The sequence below is a fragment of the Echeneis naucrates genome, chromosome 18, assembly GCF_900963305.1.
Source record: "Echeneis naucrates chromosome 18, fEcheNa1.1, whole genome shotgun sequence".
NCBI classification, from domain to species: Eukaryota; Metazoa; Chordata; class Actinopteri; order Carangiformes; family Echeneidae; genus Echeneis; species Echeneis naucrates.
In genome coordinates, this window is record NC_042528.1 from 5,647,038 (window position 1) to 5,657,686 (window position 10,649).

At 41.8% G+C, this 10,649-nt stretch overlaps 1 protein-coding gene across 1 annotated transcript; it reads left to right on the plus strand.

The window, feature by feature from the left end:
- The first annotated feature begins 3,341 nt into the window (after positions 1–3,341).
- gpr78b (G protein-coupled receptor 78b) lies at positions 3,342–9,729 on the plus strand. The gene is made up of 3 exons (XM_029526373.1): positions 3,342–5,220; positions 5,309–5,422; positions 6,781–9,729. Exons 1-3 carry the CDS (start codon positions 4,550–4,552, stop codon positions 7,016–7,018), a joined length of 1,023 nt encoding a protein of 340 aa, XP_029382233.1. The 5' UTR covers positions 3,342–4,549; the 3' UTR covers positions 7,019–9,729.
- The last annotated feature ends 920 nt before the right edge of the window (positions 9,730–10,649 follow it).

The following is a 10,649-nucleotide window of genomic DNA, read 5'->3' on the forward strand; positions in this document are numbered from 1 at the left end:
AGTATAATACATCGACGATAATGCTAAAATGAAGAACAAACTGTAGCTCATCCAGTATGCAGGAAATGTCTTTTATTGTATGATCCCTTTAGGTGGATCTCTTTTTTTAATAATAAACAATAACCTTAAGATCAAATATTGATTGTTACATGATAGGTCACTGAGGTCTGGGTCTGAGCGCAGCAGCCTTTAAAGGTTAATACCTCCTGACCTTGTTTCTCACCCTGATACTGGCTCAGTAGCAGCAGTAGGAAACGAACAGTCTCAAATAAGCATTTCCTCAATCAAAAAAAATAAATAAATAAAAATGTCGGAGCTGTAACTAAAAAAAGTAACTCCCACAGTACAGGGGAAAATACAGGGGCAGCGCTTGTATAAAAAAAAACTGTACACTCAGGGACCTGTGGGAAACTGCAAGAACCGAGAGAGAAAGAAAGTCCCCAGCCTGAACTGCTGACCTAAAATGTGGGAATTGCAAATAGCTGATGTGCATTTTGGTAAGACCTGATAGAAAATGGTTTACAATCTAATTTATGTGAGGATCTAGATATAGTTTGTGACCCAAAGCACACCAACAACTGCTGAGACAGTGTATATTATGGGACACGGTTTAACCGCCTAACTATAACTACATTCAGTGTGAAAATAAAGAGATCAAAGGTCAAGATACCACACTGTATCGATCAGTGCAAACCTGCAGTCTGAATCTGCTATTTATATGAACCCCTGAAGGCAAGTGGGCAGAGAGACAGGCGGACATAGTGTAGGCTGAAGTAGGACCACACTGGTGGTTTTCTATGTTTTGGTCTATTTTCCCAAAGCGTTACAAATTGATTTTAAATTCCTAACCTACTTTGAGGGCATCTAGTGCTGAAATTAATTTGAATATCATCTGAAACTTGCTTCAAACAGATGATCCAGTCACTTGTACTGATTTGGTAACATTAGTTAAACTCATATTGCAAATCAGCCACAGTACGTGCAGGCAATGGAGCGAAAAATGCTTTTTCTGTGGTATGTTCAGTTCTTGTGGGAAACTACAACAGCCAAGGTCACAGCAGATGTTATTTCATGAGGTTTTCTTAGTATTATTAACAAAATGCTTACTGGAGCTGAAATGAGACTTTAATCAGTTGTGTTCTGAAAAACATGTGGATACGTCAATTTAAATAAAAAATGCTAACTGATAAATTCTTGGTGTCTTTGACACCAAAAATCAATATAAATGTGAAAATGAAAGTGAACTTGAAAAGGCACTACCTCCAAGTGACATTCCACGTACCCGGATCCTCATGAGGATTTCACATCTGTGCTGAGATCACACTTTTGCCTGAACATCTGAGGTGCTTCTCCTGTAAGCCTAAAGGTGATCGGGACGTAGGGTTGTATGAAGGTCAGATGCTGTTACATAAGAGGAGCGATGCGAATGAAAAGCTGAAAGTTTTCAGAACAGTCTTTGTTCGAAGGTTGAGGTTGTGATGTGCCCACAAAGATCTCTCCGTGTGCTCTGCTCCAGCCTTGCTCTCCTTGCAGAAACACGACATTCATTGTGAAAGCTCTGTTTGTGCGCTGAACACTGTTCATGGTTTAATTTAGCTTTGACAAAAAGCCACACGTATCAGATTTAACAGTCTGGGGTGTATTATATGAGCCTGTTTTCCCGTCCATAATTAGACCCTAACCCTTTATACTTTCACTGTTGATTAAGTACTTCCAGTTTATCGAGTACCTGTTTAGACAGAAATTAAAAAAAAAATAATAATAATTTAAAAAAAAGAAAAGAAAGAAAGAAAAAGCTTTCCTGGCAGTCTAAGGCACAATAATATCCCATGTATCTAATTTATAAATGTAATTTTTGCAGGATATTGTGATCGGCTGTTTGTGACTATTTTCTCATGATTCCTGAACTAGACAGTTGACAGATTGGTGAATTGGTGGGACATTTTGGTGCTGCAGCAAGAGCGTTTGACTGTAATTACACCGAACTGTGCATGTCCAGCTAATGCTGCCTCTCAGGGATCCCCCTGTCTCCTTCCTTACTGCCCCCTCATGTTCGAGATTGACTGTGACTCATGATCAATTGCAATTATGTGTGTTTTGTCCAAACTCAGAGCTGCAGATCAACACCTCTCATCCTTTTTTTTTTTTTTTTTTTTTTTAACTTGAACGATAAACCAGGTTTAGTTTACTAAGCTTAATTTCTTAAACTGCAACAGGTTTTTGCTGCCTTTTTGGAGAATACTTCTCACCTGAAACATAAAAACATCCTCTCAAAGCAATTTCATTTGAGGCTCTAAAGCTGCCGTCCTGTGCTTCCCTCTGATACCTCTGTTAGGTAATACACCAGCGTTGAGAGTTATATTGGAGGTGACACCCCATCGGGCCTATAAATAGCTTTGCACTTTTCCCCAGGAGCCCAGCTGTAGCTCTCTCCCAGGCTTTTGATCTCTAGTTTGTAGCGGACTGACATCACCCGCTGCCGCTTTATCTTCCTGAATTTCTCACTCTTGCACACAAGCACAGGCAGCAAACACATGCTGGCACCTTCAGTGCTGTAGTAGCTTCATAGCAGATGGAATATGTTAGTAATGTGAGAAAAGCCTTCCATCGACGGCCGTGTTGGTGATGCCTCTAACAGGCAGTCACTTTACAGATAGTTCTCCGAAAGGTTTCCCTCAACTACACTTAACAATGACTCATCTATCTACACTTTAAAGTCTTAACTATGACGGCTACAAGCAAGGCAGTGGGCTCAGAGCAAATGGAGTTCTGTGACAGGGTGTCACTCTTGAAGAAGTCAATCACTTCACTTAATTGGAGGAGGTGGAGAGTCAGTCACGAGCCCAGCACAAGTGGGAGTATGAAGCCAATGAAAACAAAACAACAACAACAAAAAAAGACAGAGAACCACTGCAGGCTGTGTCTGACCCCAGTGAGTCACTGTCTACACAAGCTTCTCCAGAACTGGTCATGACTCAGTGATGAGCAGCAGCAGGTTCCACACAATTTATAATGAACTAGCTGTTTAAGTTCAGATAATGGTTCGTAACGTGTTTTCAGCTTGTGCTGCTACTTTCCAGCCTGACTCAGTTGTATGTTGTAACTGGTGGTTTTGTTAATGCTAACGTGTTTACTGATGCTTTATAGACCAGTTCATAAAAACAACCTCAAGGTCTTCAATTTAGTGAATGCTAACATCTCACCTGACCCACTGGGGCAGGTGGTGGATCACCACATCACTAACCTTTACACCAAAAAAAGAAAGAAAGAACAACTCCAGCTTTTATTACAACCTGGAAACCCTTCTAACAAATGGCTGCTTAATAATGAATAAACAAGTCCATTAGTTAGAGTTTATACACTTTAACACTTCACAAACGGTCAGGTTGTCACCCTTTGGTGACAAAATGAATCAGTAAAATGTCTCCGTTCTGGTGGAGAATGAAAAAGAGGACACTCCTGAACAACGCACATAAATTATAGCTGATGTGTCTGCTGCCAAGAAATGATGTAAAGCATCGTTACAAAACACCGTCAACTGTCTTTGTGTGGATTTTGTTGAGTGATGAGTTGATTTATTCCTCAGCAAGATTAATGAACACTCAACCTTATATACTGCCAAAATTTACTCCTGCCACTAGGATGTGTTTTGTTTTTCCTCACAGAAAGGTAACTGACGAAGATAAAATAGTTTTCTCCCAACATCAGCATTCTCTTGTAAATGGTTTCCCTGTTGTATATTTTTGCATACCGGGCCCACATTATCCCCCAACACGGTGAATCTACAATAGCTTCTGGCCTATAAATAATTAATTTCAGGAAAAGGGATCTATTTGCGCTCGTGGCTCTGTGTGTGCGTGTGCACCTGGTGCCATTTGGCGGCGGCGGACGCGTCTCCAATTATCAGGCAGCACATCCCTGAATCTCTCTGCGCCTCCAGATCCGCATCGATTTGGAGCAAAAGGCTGATCAATGCGGGGCGACACGAGGAACTTGTGCCTGAATAACTCACGCGGGGTGATTGATTTGCATTTGCGCGCAAGTTTGCGCACAAACAACTCAGACAGCACGCACGCAAGAGGCAGGATCTGGAAGATGTAGTCTAATTTATAGGAAGTAGGGGGTGAGCTCGGGTGTTTTTTTCCACTAAGGCAAGTCGGCCCCGCGTCTCATTGGCGTGATAAACGTCTCTTAAGGTGGTCTGTAAAGATGATGATCCGCTGCTGGTCCTGCTCAGTCCTCCACCACATCCGGACCTGCCCGATGAGCGGGCCACCCGTTTAAATGGTCGCAGCCGCTCAGACACCCGCCGCACGGAGCCGCCGTTCTCGCGGAGATCATCGGTAACTTTGAAGGCGGGAGATGGCGCTTCAGCACGCTGGACAGCGCTCTTGGAAGTTGGAGAGGACAGCGGCGCGCGGACGCACCGGGATCGAACCCGAAGGTGATTTCTGAGGAGGATGAGCGCCGGGTGACCATGAGTGCTTCTAAGTGTCAATCCTCCACATCAGGCGCAGGTAACCCGAGAGAGGACCGTCCGGAGTGAGATATGGACTTTGCTGAAATCCTGTTCGCGCTGTTCATCGTCGTGGTCGCGGTCGTATCGCTGTTGTCCAACTTGTTGGTGCTGCTATGCTTCGTCCACAGCACCGAGATCCGCCGGCAGGTGCCCGGTGTCTTCACCATGAACTTGTCCTTCTGCAACATCCTCATCACGGTTCTCAACATGCCGGCCACTCTGGTGGGGATTATCCGGAACCAGCAGCCGTTCGGGGATTGCGTTTGCCACACGGTGAGCTTCCTGGAGACTTTTCTGACCGCCAACACCATGCTGAGCATGGCGGCCCTCAGCATAGACCGGTGGATCGCGGTGGTCTTCCCGCTCAGTTACTCCACTAAGATGCGCTACAAGGACGCGCTGATCATGGTGTGCTACTCCTGGCTGCACTCCTTCACGTTCTCCCTGACGGCGCTGCTCTTCTCCTGGGTGGACTACAGCGACGTGTACGCGTCCTGCACCCTGCAGCCGAGCCAGGGAGGAGGCGACCGGATTAAGTTCACCGTCTTCACCGTGGTTTTCCACGCCACCAGCTTCATGCTGTCCCTGCTCATCCTGTGCTTCACCTACCTGAAGGTGCTAAAGGTGGCCAGGTTCCACTGCAAGAGGATTGACATAATCACGATGCAGACTCTCTTCCTGCTGGTCGACATCCATCCCAGGTAGCTGAGCATGTTTTCCCCCACAGTCCTCAGAATAACCGAGCACAGTCTCGTCACTGTTTGGCCTTTTTGTTTTTGCTGTTTGCAGTGTCAAACAGCGATGTCTGGCTGAGCAAAAGAGGAGAAAGCAAAGAGCCACCAAGAAGATCAGCATCTTCATCGGCTCATTCATCATCTGCTTTGCCCCTTATGTCATTACAAGGTAAGTCCAGCAAATCATTCACTGTAAAACTTCTGTACAAGTCTTTAGAGATAAATCATGAAGAATCAATGTAACGAGTAAATCAGCTCAGTGTTGTACTGCAGAGATGTGAAACACTACGCTGTTTACTTTCACCTGCCAATTTGAATTATAATCAACTGTGAGACAGCTCACCTGTACTGTGCTGTCAACAGGTGTCTTGTCATGTTTATTTTTCAATTGAACGCACATAAGATAGGCTGAGACAATAGATACAGTTCACGCAACAAAAGGTGGCTCCCAGAGAAAAGTCAGCAGCCAAATGTGCTACTGATGGCCCAGGGTGACATCTGTGGTAGCAAAAAAGAGGGAACACACAACACAACAGATAAAAAAACAAACAAAAAAAAAAAGTGGGTGGACCGAGTCTGACCACTGGAAGGAACCTGAGTGGTTGTCCGAACCAAAACCAAAACATCTGACCATTATAATTCCTGCACAGGAGCTCTGCTGGTTCAAATGTGTGTTCCCTCTCTGTGGTCAGATCAATGCTTCCCGTGCATCTTTTTTTAAAAACATTACTTTAAACAGCGGAGCATAAGGAACTGTCTTTAAAATATTGAGCTGTGAATTTGGGCTGATTTCAAAAAGGCAACGTGTTCCCCGAACAAATGTTCAATTAATCCTCCTGTTGACCCAGAAAACCTCACAATCCTTCTCTCCAAATATGTTAAATATTATGGAATTGGCACAACAATATGGAAGCTAAAAAATGAACACATAAAACAAATGTAAGAAAGGAATACATATCCTTGTAATCATCTGTTTAGCATGTGAAATATTTATTGTTCGCATTTGAACAATAATTCAGGCCAAAAAGCTAAAAGCTAGTCTGATTTGTTTGCTTGTTGTTTTTTACATTTAATTAGAACTGAGTAAATGCATCCGTGTATTTAAAAACTATTGTATACGTTATAGTTCACTATATATTCTTTTTTTCGTCAGATTTATTTCCCGCTGTTCTAAGTCTTCCATATAATTCATTGTAATTATAAAAACATAAAGTGGATAAATAATTTAGGAGGGTGGACCATTTAAAACAGCTACTAACCTGCAAAGTAGAAAATGCGGTTATAAAGAGAAGCAAAAATATGGACCGAAAAATGTTTAAAAGTTTGTTTCTTTTAAATAAGATCTGCTTAGCAAAAAGAAGACAAATGACTGAGTCCCCTTTTTTAATTTTACCTTAACATTCTCATCCAGTTCTTGATATGTTACAGGCTCTAATTTCAGCTCTGATCATATAACAAAACTAATTGCATGTTAAATTTGACCACAATGCACTTTGTTGAGTTATATTTCTGCTGCTGCCCCTTCAGGTTGGCCGAGCTTCTACCTTTTGTGGACATCAACCGCCATTGGGGAATTATCAGTAAGTGCCTCACGTATAGCAAGGCTGCGTCTGACCCCTTTGCCTACTCCCTCCTACGTCAGCAGTACAAGAAAGTCCTGGTTACAGTTGTCAACAGGCTGCTCCGCCGTGACCTGTATCCTTCATCTGGCCATAACAGCTCTTTAGACACAGAGAACGACTACTGTCTTCAGAGAATCAGCTAATGGCAAATTTGCGGACATGACAGGTACACACTACAGGCCAAAAATAAAGGTTGCCTTTTGGAAGAAGAAGATGGGTGGAGAAGAATAATGATGAGAGAGACAGAGAAGACAGGATATTGTTAGGGAGAGAAAAATGAGAAGATAGAGGGGACAGATTGTGGGTGGGGGTGAAGAGAGAGCAAAAATAAGCAAGATAGTGGGTGGAGAAGAATGAAAAGACAGTAATGAGGGGGAGGATGAACAGACAAAGAAATGAAGAGGGGCGAGGGGAAGACAGATAGTGAGTGACAGGGATGATGTGGCGATGCCGGCCTCAGACACCGTTGGTAAACAAGGGATCTGTGATTCATCAGCGACAGCAAAACACACAAAACCCCACAGACGCTCACACAGATCAAACAAATCGATTCCATCGAAGACGGGCCACACTGCTGGAGACATCTTCACTTTGAGAGACATGTATGAAGTGACCTTTGGTACTGTACCAACCACTTTGTAATGATTTTGGCAAATTCACATGCAGTGACCTTCACTCCGCCACAAAACACAGGGACAGTAGCTGATGGTCAATAGGCAGCTGAGTGAAGGCGGAAAAGAAAGTCTACATTGTTCCTGCTTGTGGATAATGCACCTTCAGTGAATAGATGTACTCTTAGGTGTGGGGACTCGACTGCTGCACATTATTGCCATGTTCTTTATTGACTGTGTTAGACTACTTTGCTGTGTAATGTCAGTCACTAATTATTGATGCACTTTGTTTAAATCTACTCAGAGCTACTATAGTTACAGGAGCCAAAAGCAAGTAACATTTACACCATCATGTTAAAGGATGAAGCTGGTGATATTCTGTATTTTTGTAAAGAAATACCATAAAGAAAAGAAAGACTAAACAAAGTGTTCTTTTAAAAAGCCTCCTAAAACGGGTGGGTACTGTAGTTTTTACAAAGCGTTACATCATCAAGAATATTCTTGTCCTGCTCAGCACTGATGACCCAGAGTTGGACTTTGACTCAAGCTCTCAGACTCAGATGCTAACTATTTTTGTTAGAACTGTATTCAATTAGCTATAATGTCAAACCCAGTAAATAAACTCCCTTTGAAATGGTGAAGGTTGTGTCATTTCAGTGCAACACTGACCTTTCTGATTTGTATGTTAGCTCATGACTGGCAGGTGAAGCTCTGGAGCCCATTTTAGATCCTGATTCAACCTCGATAACATCAGCCTGTAATGAAGACTTGACTCAAACTTGTCTTTGGTGACTTTGGACTTAGGTTTGGACTTTGAGGACTGATTACAGCGCTGCAATCAGGAGTGAAGAGTACACTTTTTTGGGGACTATTTTTAGTTGCAGAAAAATATAAGTTTGGCACACTAGCGAGCACATACAGGAGCAGTGGCTGTAAAACTACAGTGTTAAAGAAGAAACATGTCACCCAGCGCAACACTGATGTAGATCACTGCCAATGACCACCACATTTCAGTGAGCAAAATACAAATGTACAATACTTCAATTTCCCTGGCTACTTAGTCTGCTACACATCCCAGTTTTGACATGTTTCATTTCATCGAATCCAACTCTCTGGTGAATTCAACAAGGGAACTCCAGGTGGCAGGGATAATGTGAGTGAGGGCTTGAAGATCTAGGTCACAGCATCACAGCTGGGTATTGTAATCCAAAAACAGCAGATATTAACATTCACTTATTGAAGCCCGTCTACAATGCACATGTATAAAATCAATTCATTTATTAATATTAGGCATTAGGCATATATAAAATAAATGTCGTCATAACAACAATAGTTTGGAAAATGCAGAGATTGTATGTAGTTTAGTCAGGACCGGGAGGGCTAAACAGAGCTGTAAATACAACTTTGTTAAAGCTGTTGGTTTTGGTCTAATGGGTAAAAAAAAAAAAACACTGACTATCACCAGAGCTATCCTTTCAAGTGTGCATTTGTAACTGAATGTACTAGAGATAGCCCACTTTGAACTGAAATGCATTTGTACAACTGTGCTTTGTATCGCCAGTTGACTGGAGATAATGTTTCTATGGATATTTACATGATGTTATTATATATTTTGCACTGTGCAGGAACAACTTTTGTCTAGATGATGAGGGAGCGATGTGATGTAGCATAGGAATGCTTTCAAAGTGCTTTAAAACACACTGTTTTGTGTTTGTGCCAGATTTGAATCTTTCCATCGGCTGTTCTATACTTTAACCAGAATAGCTGCTTTACTATTAAAGAAACTGTTTCTTTGGATGTATTTTACACACATGCTGTTCTTTGGCTGTGATTAGCTATTAGTGGAATATGTGCAATAAAACCTGTCAATTATAAATCTATTAAAAATATTAATATCAATTGACAGAAATGTCAATGAATCTAGATAATGTCCTTAGATTTCATTTGAAAGCTTGAAAATTCAATTCAATAGTTGCAGTTAAAAGTGGCAACTGGTGGGACTTTCTAAGAATCAATGGATACAGGTGAATTTTAAAGGAAATCTAATTAATTGTTCTCATTACTCTTTCACCACCAGCCAATCAACTGTTTCTGCTTCACATTGTTTTTCATCTGTCTGCCTCGTGGCCCTAATTATATAATAAATGATACAGGGCATGAAAAATGACAGCAGTGTCACATTAACACTGTTGGTTGCGGCAGTGTTATTGCCAAGTGTAATTAAAGAGATGGGTCAAAGATCATTTCTGCAGATTAGTGATTCACATTTTTCTGACTCTGTAATGACTCTGGCTTAATTTGATGCATGGAAACAGACAAACACTAATTATTTGCAGCATTAAATGAAGGAATCTCAAATTCTGTGGCTACATCAGCTACCACCAGCATCTCCGAATCTGAGCCGTTCAAGGTTGCACTGATGTCAGGCCTTCGCTTTATTAACATATCTGTCTAATTAACTGCGATCATCAGGAAATGATAAAGAAGAAAACTGGTAATTAAAACTGGTGAAATGGAAAATGTATGCATGGCACAGCGGGTATAGCTGCTTTAGCTCAAAATGACAACAACCGAGCGAGTGTCAACCAACCCTTGAAACTATTTTCTATAGTAAGTCCTCCTCGGACACTCAAGTGTGTAAATGTATAATTAAGCTGAAGGAGACTTGGTGGAAATGGTTTAACTTATGGGAACATGGCCTCCCAGACAAGAATGCACCAGAAGTAAACATCATAACTCACGCATTTTGGGCCACTGAGTAACTATGAGAAAGAAAATGACTGTCAACCCTGAACACAGATTAAACCATAAAAACAAAATATGCTAAAATTGGTTTAAAGCACGCTTATAGAAATTGAAAAAGGGGAAAATTTATGCTAGTATGCTTTTCCGTGCCCAGGAATCACTGCCATCAGCTCTGTCAGGTCGTGCTGAGGCACATTGGTCCTTTTAGCTAAATGCCACTGACGGCATGCTCATGTATTGTCAGTGCCATTGCTGACATGCTGATCTTTAGCTTCTATAATTCTCTTTTAATGTCAGCTTTGGTAGCTTGTTAGCATTCTAATGTTTGTCCATTAGCATTAAAGACCAAAACTTTCTCTACAGGATCTCTCCTCCAAAACAGGAGATATTCCAGTCATAATTTTTGTTTCTGCATGAA

Coding starts and splice junctions, on each gene's coding strand:
- gpr78b (XM_029526373.1), top strand. CDS start 4,550: ATGGACTTTGCTGAAATCCTGTTCGCGCTGTTCATCGTCGTGGTCGCG. Junction 5,221..5,308: donor CTGGTCGACATCCATCCCAG/GTAGCTGAGCAT, acceptor TGCTGTTTGCAG/TGTCAAACAGCGATGTCTGG. Junction 5,423..6,780: donor GCCCCTTATGTCATTACAAG/GTAAGTCCAGCA, acceptor CTGCCCCTTCAG/GTTGGCCGAGCTTCTACCTT.